Source organism: Oculina patagonica, chromosome 4, assembly GCF_052425735.1.
Source record: "Oculina patagonica isolate OP01 chromosome 4, crgOcupat, whole genome shotgun sequence".
NCBI classification, from domain to species: domain Eukaryota; kingdom Metazoa; phylum Cnidaria; class Anthozoa; order Scleractinia; family Oculinidae; genus Oculina; species Oculina patagonica.
Window position 1 is genome coordinate 56,889,215 of NC_135761.1, and position 19,859 is coordinate 56,909,073.

Below are 19,859 nucleotides of genomic sequence, written 5' to 3' on the forward strand. Positions count from 1 at the left end.
CAGTTTTAACATTTGGTAATATTTATTATCATCCTTTATAACGTACGATCATTATTACAACAGTCTTATAGCTTTCCTGTGGGGTGGTTTCTACCATTTCTCTCTGAGATTAAATGCTGTTTTCGCTAAGTTTACTCAAAACACCAATGAAAAAAAACATAACTTATCTAGTTCAGTATAGATTATGCCGATCAACTGTAAAAATCTTCCCTCCCTTATTCACCTAATGTTAATGAGTAACTATCTATATCCGTTTGCTAGTCGTAAATGGTTAAACTGAGAAACAAAACTACAAAAAGGCAAACAAAAGCCGTCGGTTCTTCACAGACCAATCGTCAGTGACAACAAGACAAGAAAGCCAATCAACTGCAACATTCCTGGGCGAAAACCTATCACGTGACAAAGAAAATATAAAGGTTAATGCATGGTGTGTATTCCTGGACGTTACTGTCACTCTTTAACCTCCGCCTTCCAAATTCAAGAAAGAGGGTTTTGTTCACTACCTTTGTTAAAATGGTAAGTCTTTTGTTGAATATACTTCCGCTAAAAAACTCCCCCCCCCCCCCGACTTAGCCCGACAAAGGCTCATTTTGGCCCGAGCCTGAGGCGAGGAACCTGTCTGCTAGCCTTGTACCTTGGTTGATTTCAGTTTTAGCTCCGACAGCAACAGTCGTAATGTATCTATCACAAACTAAATATCTCACCATGTGCAGCACTTTTGATGGTATTTATAAACGTAGGGGTAGTCTTGGTGCCATTGAAAGTTGAGCTCCACTCCGCTTTGAAGCCTTTGAAAGTGTCGAGCTCGTCCGAGTGAAACATGATATACAGGGACTGGGCCGAGGCATTTACGGGCTCTGGTAATGTCTTCCCACAATACCTTCCTGCAAGAAATATAATATGGCGTCACTGGTACCGGCGGAATTGAGAAAGCAAAAGAAGATTAGAAACAATCCTTTTTAATATAATGCCAAGAAGATTATAAATGCTAGCTCTTAACAGCTGCCTCATGAAGCGACTAAAATGTGTTTTTACTCCCCCTGGGTGGGATCCATTCTCGTCTCCAGAGCCGCTTGATTTGATTGGCTTAATGTTCAACAAAGAAAATTTAAATTTAGCCAATCAAAAACAGTTCAAAACAACCATACTAAAATACCATAAAACAAAGAGACGCTAGAACTGTTGATTTTATTTGTAGTAGTAGTCAAAAGTTGAACTTGCGTACAGACTCGCAAAAAACAACCTCCCAAGCTTACTCGCAAGTTCACGCGCTGCAATCCGGTATTTGAAAGAAAAAGCAAGACTTGAGTTGACTTGCGTTGGGTGGCCAAACGGTGAAAAACATTGCCTTGCGTGCAAATTTGATCTCGAGCAAAGTGAACGCAAGTCATCGCAAGTCAACGCAAGTCCTGGCCAAACGGAGAGGCAAGTGAAACACAAGTTATCAACTTGCGTCCACTTGCGTCTCCGTTTGGCCAGACCTTAAAACGAACCTTTGGGGTCAAGGCTTATAATCACAAGCTAGAAACTAGAAGCTAGAAACGACATTTTACCAATCAACGGTGATGTTTTCTCTTTTCCATCCCGAATAACAACATAGTCAGCAGTGCAGTTAACACTTCCCTCCAAATCAAACGCTGTAAACTTGAGCCTGAGATCTTTCTGGTCAGAACTCACTGTGATGGTCCATGCGCAGTCAAGTTTGTTCGGGTACTGCGTGTCGTAGTAGGGTGTCGTGATTTCTCCTTCGTCAGCTGTTGTCTGCTGCCCACAATCTAAGAATTTTAAACAAGACAAGAGAAGATATCAGTTTATGAGCTTCTCAGATATGAATTTCCCTTCCACCAATCACAGGGGCCCGGGTTCCATTCTTCACCTGAGTGTTATGTGTATTCTTGCCATTGTTTCTTTCCTTACTTGGAGGGTTTTACTCCAAATTCGCCAGTTTCCCTCCCTTCCCTCAAATCAAAACTTCTATATTTCAATTCTATTTAAAAGAGTACGTGCAAATCACAAATCATCCTTTAAATAAAATGTAAGCTAGCCATTTCATATGAATGTACTATTAACTACGTAGTGAGTAAGTTAAGAATTTTTATGTAAGTCATCGAATAAGTAGAACTTGCATTATAATCTATTTGGCTAATTATGTTTAAAAAAACTTTCCACGATTGAAGCCCTTACTTACTTGAACTTTGTGCGTTTAATTTTCTCTTAATCTTTATTTTTGGCTGCAACTAGTAACTCAATGAAATTTAAGCTGTGTCTTGTAAATTTAAGTCGTGCTTTGTTCAATAAATGTTTTTGCAAAAAAAAAAAATCAATTCCATCCAGAGTTTAAGGGCCAATGCGTTTACATGCACTCTCTATTCTTCGCCATAGCAGTCAATTCTTTATAATGCGGTCGCTCTGTCTACCTTATTGGGAGGATTTTGCCTTAAATAAAGGCAAAAATGAGAGAAAACATTGAAGAAACCAACTTTATCATCCACGTAAACGAGACCTGTATATCGTGTCTTGGATATACATTCACTATTGCCATCAATATGGGGGGTTCTAAATAACGTTATCCTATCTTTTCTCATCATCTCATCTCATCTCATCTCATCTCATCAAGCCAGTCTCAAGTTACTGGTCATATCATAAGCTTACCAGTTTTCTTCATTTGACACTGTTCATTTGTCATGTTAATGGCCACTTCAACCAAGCTGTCAGCTGTTCGTCCCAAAAACGTCATCATCTCCGGAGTTACTTGACTGATGTCGTCACACTGCTGATGATAACACTGCTGCATGAATCCCCGAACATCCACGCTATCAGTAAGGAAGACCGCTGGTAACGAAGGCTCAGCATTCCAGAACTGATAGTGGTCTGAGCGGAAGAAATCGCGAACTGCATTAAAGTAGTTTTGGTCCCAGGTACTTGGTCTGCCTGGAAATGCCATGGCAACGGCGATCGTTTTGAAGGCTTCTGTAAAAGCATAAAATATCGGTTTCTCGGTTATTACATACTTCAGTTGAATCGTTTATAAAAATCATAGGAGAGGGGCCTGGAGAATAGAGCACCCTCCCCATTTTTGAGCTATTTTTTTCAAAAATAACCTCTTAGCCAGCGTGATGGACCGTGTAGTCAGTCAGTGAAGAATGTTTTTTTGGCACACCAATCAGGTTCCAGGTGATATCAGAACCAATCAAATTGTAGTTTATAAAGGGGAAGTAATCTGACACAGTTGTAGTAAGTTTCGTTCAAAGATTTTAGATTTGTAGGAGGCGGAATCGGTGAGTTGTCAATTACCTCTGTATTAAAAACGTGTTTTTCGTAACGCTCGCCTGCTTACAAAGCACACGCCGTCAGCAAAATACCCAACACAAAATTGTTATTCGTCTTATTCGAGCGTTCGTTTTGGAGAGGCTAGCTTTCCTGATCGTAGTAAAAATTACATAAAGCATTTGCACAAAGCAGATTTAAAGGATATTGCTGTCATTATGATGTTAATACTGTGGCTATATTTACAAAGAGTCGAAGAAATGTAAAGGCCTATTCTTTAGATTCCTAAATGTTACTGGAGACTCCTTCGCGCCAAATGCAAACCGCAATTAATTTTATTACCGGTAGGCTCTTTAGCTTCTTGCTTAATTCACCAATTCAGAAGTGGTTTGTGTTTATACCTTAAAAACATCTCGTTTAAACATTTAATGAACCGGTTAAGTATTAAATTAACTTTGTTGTTAAAAGCAACTACGGTCGATAGCGGCAACAGAATAAGAGCGTGTTGTTTCGTGACAATTTGATAACTAAATTAGTTCTTGTTTGTTGAATGAAAATTTACGTTTTGAGATCTTTTGTAAGAAACAAAATCTTTTGTTGAAACAGTTCTGACAGAAAACAAATACTCCAGGTGTACTGCGCTTTAAAGAACTTTCCCGAAGAGATGGTTTTTGATTTGATTAGTTTATTACTTCGTTTATTACTTCTCGTTCAATGACTATTGAGCGTGTTAAATGGAGACAGACATGGCTTTTTCGAGAAAATCAAAAGTATCGTGTCACGTTTTTATCATGTTACGAAAGTGAGAAAAACAATAGTATCATGTTACAGTGTTTGGCAAAAAGCCAAAAGTATACTGTAACAAACAAAATTATCACGTTACGGTTGTTAAAAAGCTAGTAACAAAATAAGCGCTTTAAACAGAATAAGAACGTGCCATTTCGTGATATTTGAAAATTAAATTAGTTCTTGTTTTTCAATTAAATGATGAAAATTTTCGTATTGAATAAAACACGTCTGACGTATCAAAGTGCACGTCAAAGTTACTTTGTTTGCAAGCAAATTTTTTGTAAAAAAGTGACTCAGTGGGCTGCCATACACAACAAATAGCCCAACCCATGACGGAAACCATCCCAACTGCACACGTCTCACCCCAAGCCACCCGATAAATGAAAAAAAATAACTCCTGCACGCTTAGCGTGCCTATGTTTTTCTTTCAGGTAAGGAAAGGTATTCCCCCCTCCGTCCCAGGGCTTGAACAATTGTGCTACTCTGGTTGCAAAATTAAACTAACCGTCCTCCTTGAAACCATTTGTAACTCCACTGATAAGATGGCCATCATCTTGCGCTCGACCAATCACGGCCAAGAAGTCCCCTTTGAATTGATTTTGCGAGACTTCTTGATATTGTTGCGGAAAACCTTGGTCGAAACCAGGAGGGAGCTTTTGGGAATTTGGAGTGGTGTTGTAGTTGAGGACAGTGTCTAAGATGACTGCTCCCTGGAAACCCGCTCCAGTACTGTTGAGATATTCAGTCAAATTCTGGACGAAGAAACCACTGCCGCATAGTCCATCTCCAGGAGTGCATGAGCAGTTTGCAGAACAGTTGTTCGCAAGCTGTAGTTCTTCCAGGTCAAAGGCCACAAACAGGAGAGTATAATCACGTGAACAACTCTGTTTGTCTGAAGAAAAAAAATCAAGATTACCTGGTTTTCACTACCGTATGCAGAGTTTCCGATTCCGCTTCTAATTCCGTCGCTTATGATCCACTGAAAACTAGCTAGATTGTCTGAGTCGCATGCAGAAAGGAAGTACGAATCAAAAGAAAATGGAAATGTTCTGATTCTTCCGACTCCGATTCCATCGAGAAAATGAGTCTGCTTACGACTCCAATTTTTTATTTAATTTTGCTAGGTCATAAGCGCTGTTTCGACCCCGATCACGACTTCAAACACGACTCCTTTGCTATTGCACAGAATTACTCCATTTCATTTTTCTACCCCTTGTATTCTGCATGTTTGGCTATCGCAGAAACTAAAGACACTTAAAAAACTTAAAAGGTATTTCGAATGTGACTGCATCCTTCCTTTTTTAACGGAGACCTATTCTGATTCCATTGAAGCACTTGATGACAAGGAGATTTGAACAAAAAAGCAAAAAATGTAAAATTTGTGGGAATGACAAAGTTGTACATTTTTTATTGACGGTCATCAGCAGCCTACAAGTTATACTTCTTCAATCGATATATCATTCTCATTAATTATCCTGCATGTTGGCCTAGCAGGTTTATAACCTTTTTTGTTACCTGGACTGGTGTAAAGTTTAATCGCCTGCAGTAAAGCGGTCATTCCGGAACCGTTATCATCAACACCAGGGGAGGTCTGGACCGAGTCATAGTGAGTACCAATCAGAACAATCTTATCGTCACGTGTTCCAGTGTAGCGACCGGGCAGTTGACCAACGACATTCACTCCTGGATACTAAAAATAGAAGGTAAAGATGACCACACTGAAGCGTTTCCATGACATAGACATCCTGCCACTTTGGGAAAACCACTTCTCGCCCTCTCTTCTCCTGCCTCTCCTCCCCCTCCCTGGCGCCCCCCACCCCGGTCCCCCTCCATAGACCTGGCCACATTGTCACTCTAATTCACTCACGTAATCAGTTAACTATTACTAAACATTCCAACATTTTTGCTTTCTGCACGCACGGAATAACTACATAAATATTCCATGACCACAAAGATATATTAATCCTGGCTACAATTAAAGAGTCTATTTGTGCACTCATTAATTTAAGCTATTTACAGTGTACTTAATCACTTATTACTTGTCTTATTTTATTTTTTCTTTCGTCTTCTCTCTTTAAACATGTACAACCTAGTCACTGACTAATCAGCTCGTTCAGTTTATTTCTTAGCTGTTCGGGTTTTTTCCCTATTAAAGTTAATTTATTTTATGCTATTATATTTTCTTTTTATTTTGGCAAAAGAAAATGGTTGTTGTTGTTAGTTTAGTATTTCTAAAGAGAATTAGTTTACTTCTTTTTCAATTTCTACATTAACATCTCAGTATTTAGCATAAACGAGAGATCTTAATTTGTTTTAAGATAGTGCCTTCATATGCAAAAACAAAAACAAAAAACAGTCGAGACACTTAGAAAACCAGTTTCTTTGGAACACGAGAATGATGTAAGCAGTTCAGAAGGAAGGTAAACCATATTAAACTGAACTCTCTGTGTTTTTAGAATAGGGTCTTAATTAAGAATTAGGGTCTCAAAAAATTTAGCCGTTAGGTGTAAAAATTGAACATTTTAACAGTTAGCCGACTTAGCCGTCAAAAATGTTTACCGAAAAAAAAATGAACGTCTTAAGATCTCTTTGTCAAGACTGTTATGTTTCTTGGCAAACCGTAAGAGTTCAGAAGTGCCTTGTGTCGTAGCACAAGTTGACAGACGTTAAATTTGACAGCTCTGACTGTAGTTTTAATTTTGACAAGTTTTTTTTAACTTTTTCAGGTTCTTCATGTACGAGTTGATTATGGTTATTTTGAAAGCTATATTAGTGTTTATACCATGCCATAGAAAATACAGCCAATCAGAATACAGGAAAGCCGTTGTATATTCGACGGTATTCAACCCAACCTTCCCATCGTGCGCTGCGATTGTATTCTCGACGAAATTTAGTAAGCGTATTTTCTATGGCATGGTATAAAATAGTTACACAACACTTTCTCGTGGTATACTATGGATTATTATTCAACACATGCGCGCGCTGCCCAAATATGGTCAAAATGTTAACGTTATCTGTCATCCGTACATAACAGATATCCTGCGATATACGTAGGTTGCGAAGATTCGTCCGAAATCTTGTAAAGCGGTCCATAATTACAGTTTTTCTTTCTGCAAAATGTGTTTCGTTGACAATTTGTTGAATAATAAAACAATTATCCTGCTCAATCTTGCGGAATATCGTCTGATTTTAGCCAACTCGGCCTACGGCCTCGTCGGCTAAGTATCAGGCGATATTCCGCGCGATTTCGCAGGATAATTGTTAAATATCCCACTTGTCACTTGTATTTTCTCGGTATACACACTCGCCTAAAGGCTCGTGTGTACACCGAGAAAATACAAGTGACTCGTGGGATATTCCATAGTATACCACTCGAAAGCGTTGCATAACTAGTATACTGTAGAATTCCGGTTATAAGCCCTGGGCTTATACAACTTCGTAAGGGGTTTTGGGTGGGCTTATAAGCGGAGGGGCTTATATCCGGGAGGGCCTATAAGCGGAATGAAAAAAACGTTTCGAAAAGAGCCACGGGAGTGTTGATCGAAATACGCGCATAATAAAGAAACATTTAGCCTTGTTCAGTACTGTCATCCGGCAGAGGGGGGGCTTATATCCGGGGGGGGCTTATAATCGGATGAAGTTTTTTGTTTCCAGGTAGATGGGCCTATAACCGGGAGGGCTTATAAGCGGGGGGGGGGGGGGGGGGCTTATAACCGGAATTTTACGGTATATCACGCTGGAGAGGAAAACGCCCTAAGAAAGATAAGGCTAGGATAAAAGTCGGGGAAGAACACAACTCATCAATACAACAACTGCGTGAAACTAATTATTTAATTTATAAAACAGAAGAAGTTAAAACATTTATCGGTTAACCGTAACGAAAAGAAATTAACCGTTAGCCGTAAAAAGCAAAAATTTTAATCGTTAACCGTTAAAGCCACCGCCCCATTTAGACCCTCTTGGAAGCAAACAAGTTTCGGATTACCTTTTCGTTGTTGCTACGAAATTCTTCAGTCCACGTGTGCAGTCCATGATCCTTGAACGTTTCCACGATGTAGTCACGGGCTCTTTGTTTGGCGGCAGGATCAACATACACATTCCTTGGGTTGATGAAGTGGTTCAAAATCGAGCGTAGAGACTGGGTCTTAGTCTTGGCTTCCGTTGATGGAATAACTGTCAAACAGGCTTAAACCGGAAAGCAAAAGTTAAAAAAAAAAAAACATTTCAGGTTAAGTACAGAGAGATTACGTAAGTTGGAAGCCAAATGACCCAATGGTTGTTAGGAGAGAATTTTCCATGTTTCAGTCATTTCTGTGTTTATCCTTATTCAGCATTTTAAAACCTTTCAAAGAACCAACAGTAGTTCCTGTCCAAGTAGAAATTCATTTGTCGTGTGTTTGGAAATTGTACACGTGTACATCTGCAGCTTTGTTCATCACCACAGTTAATTTAGTAGATAAATATTTCGGTATCTTATTCTTTTGAGTTTTCCGCTCATTATTAAAAGTTCCTGGTTTTATATTAGTTTCCACGGAAGCTCGCCAGCTGAACTTATTTTCCTTAATGAAGTTATATTGCTTTTCATCAGAAGCATATAAGAAAATTATTCGGCGGTTAGCGCTGGATTTTGAATGGATTTTCGATTGAAAGCGCCGAGAAGAAGCTTCAACCTTTCAGTTTACCTGGTGTTTGATCAGGAAGCCTGGCGATTCGATTTCTGGCTGAAAATCGGCTTGGCGCTGGAGCGGTCGAAATCGAGCTTTCCACCCTTGTTCTCTTTTTATTACGTGAAGCAACAGTCAACGCAAAACCCTCCAAATCGCCCAAATTTGCCATTTTGAGCCGCAGAAACGACAAAATACAACAGTTGAGGTAGGTTTACGTTTATTTTGAACTTAAACATAGACATTACTCGAAATAAGTTAACGATAATAAGACGCTTTCAAAATCCTTATACATTTCTTTATATTTCGAACATACAAACAGTCACGCCGCTTGTATGGGCCCCCTGTGTGCAAATCATGAATAAATTAACATTGTTCAAGTGCGACGGCGGAGGGAACATACCAAGTGCCATTAGTAGCCAGCTGGTAGTTTTGTTGAATATTGTTGGGAGTCAGTTGTGGGTGTTCATATCGTTTGAGGGTATTATGGATGGTACAATTTCACCTACCCACCCACCCTCCCATGATCTACTTAGTTTGCACTGCGACTCTTGTCGGGTCGCCGAATTTTATCCCCAGTCTTAAATACGATGCGATGATTGTTGCAGTGCGGAATGGGACACTATCCCGCTATCTATTTACCGGGACAACTTGTATACCGGTACCGGTACGAGTTTGTTCCGGTTCCCTCCTGTGGCTCTGGTGTCATACCAGAACAAATCATACTGCGAGTTGACAGAGTTGATCCTGGTCCCTCCGGGGGCGGGGGATCCTGGTCACTGTTCTGGATCGAAAACTCGCACCAGCATCACATGTAAACGATAGTCGCGGTAAACTGGAACGGATAGTGCATGCGTGAGTTTTCATGGGACTGACTAGCACTCAGTTCATGTAGTGAGACAGCTGATGGCATATTATATCACGTAATACTTAGTTCATGTAGTGAATACTAAACCGTGATCATGAGCACTCGAGTTAGCCTAACTAGCACTCTGGTTAGCTTAAATAGTACACGCTACTACTTTGTGTTACTTCTTATTATTCCGCTATAATTAGTAATTCTTTTGTTTTTTTAAGTGATGACGATCGCCTTTAGATGGCGCACAATGGGCAATATTACGTTTACCCTCAACCTCGTTCCCGTGCAGGGGAGCACTGGGTGTCTTTCTGCATCTTGAGTTGTGGCGAATGAGAATATTCGCTTTTGCAACTTATAGCATCGGCAAAAAATGTGGAACGGAGGTTTACGGCTTGAAGTGAGTGTTGGACTTAATCAGGTATCGAATAAATGTGAGCTCGCTCACACGGGTGGTGTACGTACACATCCGTCTTGATATGTTTATATCATTTTGTACAAGGTTTGAGTCGAAATCTTTTGAGCCCGTACCAGAAGGCAAACCGATATCAGCTTCTTGAAAAAGGTTTGAAAGGTGAACGAGCTTTTAATCATATTGTGTGATAAAAATTTAAGAACGATCTATGGCTAAAAATGTTTAAAAATATACGAGCTTTCGACTGTTAGATCTAAAGTCTTTGACGGGTAAAAATGAATGACGAAATATGAATATAAATGTGTAAGAATAAAAAAGAATGTACTATGTAAATTAATTATGAATGTGTGTAAAAAGAATGTTGTCTGCAAATTGTTGTCTACATTTGGAGTCACCATGGTATGCCACGATTCTAGTGTTTTCTTTATTCAGAAACTGCGTTTGTCAATTAACCCTTAGAATCCTAAGGTTCTGGTATTTTTAAAGCAGTTTTCTGGGCTTAAGCTTATCTGTCGAATTTCGTGATTGCATATAAGATAAGAAGCTCAAGTAAAAATGTGTGCTGTTTTAAAACACTGAGAGCTCAAATTTTCATTGTGACGTCAGCATTCAGCCGTTGCTTTCTTGGTAAGCGAGCATACGGGCTCGAATCTGGCGAATATGCAGGGGCACCCAACGGAATATTTCGTTAAAATATCTGTTCGGAAGACGATTTGAGATCTAGAATTTTCGTAACATTCATTGTAAACTTTTTTGCTTGCCTGCCTTTCCTAGGATTTTCCAATATCTAAAAAGTGGTATAATTGTTCATTTTTAACGGATTTTTTACTCTAAAAAGGCCACCTAGAATTTTCGGGAGCCTTTCTCTGGATGGAATTTTCGAAAAGGTAAGTTTTGATCCCTATATCTTTCGGATCACTAGACTTTCAGCTAGGAAATCCGAACAGATAAAAAAATTTTAGGGGATAAAAATATGCCTATACAGTCTACTCTCTCTAAGACGGACACCTTCGGGACCGGCCGCAGCTGTCCGTCTTACAGAGGTGTCCGCTCTGAAGAGAGTCGAGGTAACATGACACCAGTAATTCTGAGTTAATAAAGCTAAACCTTTGCACAATGCAACAAACCTTTGCTAACTGCAACAAGACTAAAATAACAAAAGGACAGTATTTGCTTTTTTAAAAAAAAAAGTTGAGAGCTTCTACAATTGAATACTGTAAGTAGAGAATGACCTCTTAAGTATCCATATACGTAAGCAAAGAAGTAATCCGTTAAAGCGTCATTGTTTGTGATTAGTAACCTTGGTATACACGTATCCTTAGGGCACTGACTAACTTTGCGAAGTTTGGAAGTATTTTCACTAATAAAACATGATTAAAAAACACTTCTCAAGTGTCCGTTAATGATTTCAAAGTGTCCGTTGTCCGTCTTAGAGAGGTGTCCGTCTTATGGGGAGTTTGGTTACAGTAAAATGACTGAAAAACGGCAGGGACCATCACCAGGAGTCCGTCTTATGGAGGTGTCCGTCTTATAGAGGTGTCCGTTAAGAGAAAGTTGACTGTATCTACCGTTTAAATACTAAAATACGTTTAACGGTGCTCTCTTTAAGTGGTTTTGAACTATATTCTCGATGGGTGCCCCTGAATATGTCGTTTATAAGTGTTTTTTCAAGTCATTTTCCACTACAGAAGCCCCCAGGCTGGCATCATTAAGCTAGAATGCTGCTGGGTAGAGGCAAACTTCTGAAAGAAACCAGAGGTGAGAGATGATTTGACGATGATTGGAACGCCAAAAACATTTGTATCGAAACATGGTGGTTCATGAGTTAAGTCGTCTCTCTGGTAGGCCTTTCTCGATTATGCTAGTAAAACTGGCATTTAATGCTACTAGAAATTCTCGCATAAAGCCAAAAAAATGCTAGATTAATGCCTGATTTCCTTAAAAAATGCCACTTGAATTCCAAAAAATGCTTTGTTTTATTTCAAACAAAACGTACAAACTCTCACATTATATGCTCATATCAACAACAGATGATACTTAATAATTGTTTGTTTATAAAAAAAAAAATTTTTTTTTAAAAATAAAAATAAAAAAACACACACACAAGTAACACAACACAAGTACACAAGTAACACAACGCACAAACAGTCGAAACAGACAGAAAACAATCAAATTATGTAATCAAAATTGTGAAACTTTAGGATTACTTATCCTTCTGAGTTCTGAGTGCTGAAAATCTGGATCACAGTCATGAAAAGTGACAGAAAATTCTAGCAATGCTTTTTTGAAGAAAAAACGAAAAAAAATGCTCGTTTTCCCAAAAAATGCCGAAAAAAATGCTAGCATAATCGAGAAGGGCCCACTCTCTCCTGTCTCTGGCCGTTCTGTGGATGGATTCCGAGACCTGCCAAGGCAATTTGGACAACTTTTGACTTCGAAAGAATGCGTTCGGTGCAGTATTTTGCTGGTAGGATTGGGTGGCTCGACACTCAATAGAGGTGAGTGGACTTGCATTTCGCCGAAACGGCTGTATTACCCAGGCATTCCTTTCCGTCACTAATAAGGAAATTACAGGTTTGCAAGCATTGCTCTAATCGAATGGTAATTGCTCAGTCTGCTGAAAGATTGATGAGAAGTTTTCTTAGTGAACGGAAAGAAATAGGTTTGAAGTTTGCTGCAAATGTACACTTTTGTATTCGGAATTATTTTTTCATTAAAAAAATTAGAGACAAAGATGTGCGTTTTTTGTTGTTGTCCCATGAAGTAGAAAACGGGCATTTTCGGATTTGCTGCAGAACAAACAACCATTTACAACGGAAATCTGGAGCTGTAGTCAGTTAGTTGGCTTTTAAAACTTCGAAAATTATCACTTTGCCATAACGAGGGCTCATTACTATCATGTGTCCAGATATGTGAAAGCTGCAGATTTTTTAATTACTGCTGGTATTTTCCACGCACATATGCGTTGTTAGGATCTAAAGGGTTAAGGAGGCGTTAATTAAGTCAATAGAATGTTCATGGGACCACGCATGGTTGGCAATTCTGGAGCCTTTAGCCGCTGTTTTGACATTATTATTTTTTTCTTATGTGTTCTTTTCTTCGGGTGTAAAACGCTCTGCCAGTTTCACTAATATAACACCACGAACAGTCGGCGCAAGGAATTTTGTTAAGCCTGGTTTTCACTAGCGACGCAAGCACAAGCGCAAGCACAAACGCAAGCATGCGAACAGGAAAAAAATGACCCTTGTGCTTGTGTTTGACACAAGTTCAAGCATAAGCATCAAAATTCAATGTGTTTGTGCTTTTGCTTGCGTCGAAGCTGTTATTTGATGTTATCCTTACGCTTGTGCTTGCGTCGCTAGTGAAAACCAGGCTTAAACAACATTGGTTTGTAAATCCGGAGCAGGACGAAACTTCGGGGCCGAGAACTGTTGTTGTAGAGTGAAACTGGTAGAGCGTTAACGAGTACTAATTAGTACTTGTGTGTGTGTGTTTGTGTACTGGGCTACTGAAGTACAGTATATAAACACACAACCCTTGATCCTTTGCTTTTCCAAATACACTACGATGGTTACCTTATTATAGGAATATAACGAAACATTTTAACAACGCGAACAAAATTTACGCGTAATTAGTGTGCTCAGTCTTCCGTATTATTAAAATATTCTAGTGCTTGCCTTAGAGTACGAGTACGAGTTTTCAAACCAAATTCGTGTGCCTCCTATAATCACTTATCATACCAATCTTATCCCTAACGTTTATTTATGTGTTAGTCAGCAACAGGGAAGAGTTATAGTTTGGGGGATACAATTGTGTCGAAATTCCAAAGTCGTACTCGTACTCAATCTCGACTCGTAGTCCAATCTGAAGGTCGCTAGTTATTTCTCAGTTAGAACTAATTTGAGCTAAGTTGAATACAGGAGTTGTTTCCAAGATACTTAAATACCAAATATTTTGCAAAGAACCAAACTAAATGCCGAGCCATAGCTTGCCGTGTGACGTTGCTGCATTTGCACGCATCGTTAAAAAAGATGTAGCCTTTCTAAACAAGAAAGTTAAAGAGCGCTTTAGCGCTCAATTCCACCCACCTGCTGCAAGAATGAGCCGCATGAGGAAACCATTCTTTAGCTGTGACATCTTTCTTCCGATGTATCCTCTCACAATTACAGTTGATAGTTTGGCTCACAGTATGTATTTTACAGCCAACATATAAAAGGGCGTGTAGTATTATGCAAATACCTCACTGGGTGCATAACACATACCGTGTAAGTCCCTTCCCTCCCCTCCCCACTCTTGGACGCCCATGGCCTCATATTACAAATAAGTCATATATTTAAAATTTCTTGCTATAACAAACACCGTACTACACAACTTGTTTAGTGTAAACGTTTTTATTATTTTATCACCCGTTACGTACGTAAACATCCTCGGAGACCCAGGGGCAGTTAGTGGGGCGAAACGAAGGAATAAACCGGGCAGAAATCGTGGCGACAAAAGTTTTCAAGAACGGCAGGAACCCTGTGCAACGAGTCTCTCCAGACCATTTCCAAACGGCTCTCCGAATGCTGGCTCCCGATTGGGCAGAAAAAAACCTTTGTATTATTCTGCCCAATCGGCGAGCAGTAACTTGGGAATCACTTTCGTGTGTTCTTACACGCCGTCTTCTGCGTCCGCCATAGTTGTGTCGTTCGTTCACCAAAGCTTTGCATGCGAGGGAAATTTCCATTTAGCTTACATCAGGGAATCTTTTCCGATGTCAGAGAGAAAGATATTTCAAGATTGACGGGAAATGTTTCGTTTGGACTGATGAGAGGTATCGTAAATACTGGCTTGATTATCGATCGCCCGCTCGATTGAGCTTGTAGGTTTCAAATATCAGTGAAATATTTATTTTCCGAGCTTCTTATTTTGATAGTATCGCTATTTAAGGCTTGTACATTTGGATTCTAGCCTTTCCTTACATTACATTTTTCTCGGCTAAATGGAACTTTCCCGTATTGCGTGGACCAGACAAGTGTGCCAAACAGTATTTACATTATGAAATGGGCTGATCCAGAATTTTCTCTTCGTGTAGGTCGATCTGTATATACTTTACATAGGCAAGATTTCTGCCCAACCCCATACACTTAAGAGTAGTCTTAAGAGTTAGACAGGAGTTTGTTTGACAGAAAACAAAATCTCTTACTTTTAAGACTGTCTCTTCTATTTATTGAAACAGTCATGTAACTCGGTCGACGTTTGAAACAAAACAATCTTGACTTGATTTCAGCACTTCCTTGTACATCGTAGCCTGCGTAGCTGGCGGTATTTTTGGGTTATAAAGCGCGTACAAGCAAGCGGCGAAGCCGCGACAACGAGCGGCGCAGCCGCGAGTGGCTTGGGGAGGAGGAGTTGAAATCTCCTCCTCCCCAAGCCACTCGCGGCTGCGCCGCTTGCTTGTACGCGCTTTATAACCCAAAAATACCGCCAGCTACGCAGGCTATGTACATCGATACTTTCTTGAAACTCCCTAAGTAAAACTTAGTGCTTTTCTTTAACCCCATTTTAAATTTCTGACCAAGTTCTGTGGGCACTTTTGTCCACAGTCACATTCTTTTGCACAGACATGACAAAATATTTTTTTCTGAAAGACTTCCTAGTATACATATCTTCAAAGAAAGCAAGTGTTTGTTTGTGTCTACAACTTAATTAACATACTGAAACATTTCAGGTTCTCTTTGCTGAATGAATAAAAGTGCCTAAGATGAATGAACATCTCTACCTTTCTCTCCCAATTGTAGCACATATGATTAAATCACAGGGAGACTCATAGTTGATGCTATGAGGCAATCCCTTATGTTTACACCTATTCCAAGAGGATTTGTTGCAATTACAATTCTGACTTTACCAATCAGGATCCTTAAGTCATTGCAACACATGCTTTTGAATAGAGGGTGAAGTGCTGTTGTGGTACATTGATACCATTTCTTTCACAGACTTCTTCTCAGCACCATCTGGGTAGAATTATGCTTTGTCCGATAAAGTTCCCACGAAAACTGATTTGTACAGTTCACTGCACATTTTAAAATCTGTTACATAATATACTTAATATATTATATAAATATATTAAGGTTTGTAGACATCTGATTCTGTTTTGGCTGAGTTAACAAAGGTGTTGCTTCACATTGCATGTCCCGAAGTGTCCCAGAGTTCGATTTCTAGTGTAATTGCCTCTTTCTGGAAATTCAATTTGATATGTGAAATTTCTGGGTGTTCATTTCTGGTTCAAGGATTTCTTTTGGCATTGTTTGAAGTCCTAAAGATTTTTGGGGGTTTTTATTTTTCACTCCATACAATCATCCCCATTACTTGAAGTCCCGATTACCCACTCTGGACTCACCCCAAGAAAATGTACCAACTAACACCTTCCCTTTTCCCTGCTGGATAAATAAATGAAATTAGATGTCACTGGTATTGAAATAAAAACAAGAAGTCAGTCTTAAAATGTGTAATATTTTTTTTCTCTTACTTGCTGATGCAAATTACCAGTGGCTTGTATATTTCTTTGTATTTTAAGACTACACAGCAAGCATATGTACATTATGCTGCTTGTAAATTCTTTGGCTTGACAGTAGGCTGGGTTTATCTTCTTGCCATCTTGCCATGAGCTCCCTAACTGCAAAGTGTTATCTGTATATTTGGTTGGTACACAATTCATCTAAATTAAACTAAATTGGATTACGGGCTGAACTTTGTAACACAACAACCACAAAGCAAGCATTATTTCGTACAGAAAAATGCGAGTGAGATGAGTGTGTGCATAGTTTCTACACAAGTTTAAGCAGCTGTTTACGAAGAAATTTAAGCTTATATTTCGATTGGTTTAATTAGTTCGTACGGCAAAGAATTGATGTTGAAACTTCGCAATCGAATGCCCACCTGAGAATCTGTTTATACGTATCTGAATTTACATGTAACATTCTTCAAAACAAACCTACTTGTTCTCTTCTCTTTCAGGAAAGAATTAATCCGTTTATAGAAGTTTCAGCTGCCAGAAGTTTCCAAATCGAATCCTTTGCTTGTTGAATTTGTTGTTCGCCACACAACAAAACAGATTTAATAAAACTACAATCTTTGTGCAAAATAAAAGTTTTCCACATTTCCACGCCGGCATCTGAATGCGTTCTTGTTGACTCTGCTTGTCGTGCATCGCGTAATTAACTTTAGAACCGATTCTAGACATGATATTAGCAGTCAATTTACTGACATATGGTAGTAACATATACAGCACCCCCGGTGAGGAACACTAATACAAAGGTTACCTCCCCCGGATGGCGGCCATATTGGGTGTGACATCTGGCAGAGGCTCCCGCGGCCGCCCTCGCCGTTTTATTTCGCCTGCACTCTTTTCGTACAGCAGACTCTCCCCACCGAAAACCTCTCTGAGGAGCCTCTGCGGAGGAGAGAGGCCCCGGGGCACTTCGTGCCGTTCTTGAAAACTTTTGTCGCCACGATTTCTGCCCGGTTTATTCCTTCGTTTCGCCCCACTAACTGCCCGGCTGTTCCGAAAACGCGGAGTGCGGAGTCCGAAAATGCGGAGTCTGTAAAAAAATAAAAAATAAAATAAAAATAAAATAAAAAAAAGTGTTTTTTGTGTAAACAACGAACCGAGACAGTGTACATCTAACCCGTATCAAAATATACAATGTTACTTTTCAGCAACAGATGTGTCATTTGTAGTGAAAAACAAAAGCTATTGCAAGCTTGACATAACCATTACCAGTTAGGGACCGGTCATTATTTATGTAGAGGGGGGGAGGGAAAAATATGTTGGAAAGGTCAAAATTTCTGTAAGGCCCCCCCTCCAGGCCATGTAAGTAGCAAGTGACCCCCCTTCTTTATTCAATATTTACGTTATGACCCCTCCCCCCCTCACCTCATATCTTCTTTATATGCCTTAAGTAATTATTAAATGCATGTTACATACAATCTTAATTGCACACTTGTTCTGATGCACAAAGGCTGGATCAACACTTAGTCAGCCAAGGCTTCTTTGCTATGGATACTCTTCCAGCAATAGGGCAAATTTTGGACGAGTTATATGTATAGTAAACATACCTCAATTATTAACTCCTCAACTTTGGAAAAGTGATAGTTTTTACAAATTATGCTCTCATGGTGAACACAAATGTAATAACCATGCAAAATATAATCTTTTCCAATGATTTTCCTAAAGTGTAAAAGAACTACTTTCTTGTTGTTATATCATGTTTTATTACTTCTTGGGCTATTGCAGTGATAATCATTTTGTAAAAAGAAATAATTTCAGTCAAACCAGATATTAAAGCAGATAGGTCTGGATTCTTTTAATATTTAACTAAAATTTGAGATAACAATGGAGTTTAGAGTGCAAACAGTATTTCTGTAAAATACAAATCACTATAAAAGTTGTACATAATTAGTGGAGTTTAAACAAAAGAAAACAATAGAAATAGCATAAAATTGTACAATTTAGCGTCACTGTTTCACTTATAGTGTTTGCACTCTTCTATTTAACTGTTTTACCCACCTCAAACTGCTGATCCCCCCTAAACTTCTTTATAAAAAATTTTAGCCCCCCCCCTCTTGCCACTCTGAAATAGCCTTGACCACCCCCCTTCTTTTTTCCCTCCCCCCCCTCTACATAAATAATGACTGGTCCCTTATCACGATTGTCCTTGACACAGACGTGTTTCCATGACACCTGAAATAAACGGTTCCCAGGTTCCGAGTTCCCAGCGAAAAGAACTTACAATCAAAAGAATTAGTATTCTTGCACTGAAAACATGATTTCAACCAAAAATGACATGTCCACAGATGGATGTAGATATCCACGGCACAAAGGCGGTTAAATGACTTTTGGGGAAATTTTTATTTATTTATTTTTTGCTTTTTTATTAAGTGCTGCGGAGTAGCGTATCGTTGTTGTACATTTTTCTTTAATTTGAACTTCGTCTAGCATAAAAGGCGGAGTTGAAAAGTGCCACGTTGCTGATGGTTCTTTTAGAGAGTTTACTGTGTATTCGTGGAAAGCCAGGCGAAGCAACATGGCTTTAGGCTCTTTGGTAAAAAAGAAACTAAAGTTATTTGAATTTTACGAGTAGTGATTCTAAAAAATTGGAAATACTGTTTGTTAATATTTCGTGAAAAGTGAGCTGCAGTCATTTTTGAAGAAAGAAATGGCCGCGGTCTGAACGATCCGCTTCACTGCTTCGAGCGAAGATGTGCAAAAATGTGTATTATTTTTTTAATATTTAGTTTAATATTTATATATTTTTCATTTTATTTTAATTTTTTTATCACACTTTTTTTATTTTATTTTTATTTTATTTTTTTTTTAATTTTTTTACAGACTCCGCATTTTCGGACTCCGCACTCCGCACTCCGCGTTTTCGGAACAGCCCTAACTGCCCCTGGGTGTCCGAGGATGGTGTCAAAAAGAGATTGCGTTACCCTCGCGTGATTATCATTTGTATTTCTGTAGCTACGTAATCGAAAGCGCGTGATCGCTTGATTGACATCTGACCTCAGAAAATCACTTCACACATGTTTTTGTCGGAGAGAAGAGTTAAAGTATTGTAAGAAATTCTCGTTCGAAAAAGTCTTGGAATTGAGTCTGAAGAGTCATCGAATTAAAGAGTCTAAAGAGTATTTGAAGACCTTGTTTTCATTCTTCACAGATGGTACGTAAACAGCATGGTTATATAAGGGTCTAACATTTTCAGGTGCAAAATCCGTTCCAAAAAGAGTAAACCCACCCATTTTTGAAGCGCAAAAATCCTAATGTACAGTAATGAGCCTGGCTTCCCTAGACTACCACCCCTCCACGACCCCAATCCCCGGCCGCAAA

General features: G+C 39.1%; 1 protein-coding gene across 1 annotated transcript; it reads right to left on the reverse strand.

The window, feature by feature from the left end:
* Positions 1–14,211, reverse strand: LOC144650822 (uncharacterized). The gene is made up of 8 exons (XM_078510582.1): positions 14,080–14,211; positions 8,042–8,241; positions 5,572–5,746; positions 4,562–4,948; positions 2,653–2,970; positions 1,554–1,775; positions 705–884; positions 1–389 (listed from the first exon to the last, which is right to left on the reverse strand). Exons 1-8 carry the CDS (start codon positions 14,126–14,128, stop codon positions 322–324), a joined length of 1,599 nt encoding a protein of 532 aa, XP_078366708.1. The 5' UTR covers positions 14,129–14,211; the 3' UTR covers positions 1–321.
* Between the last annotated feature and the right edge of the window lie 5,648 nt (positions 14,212–19,859).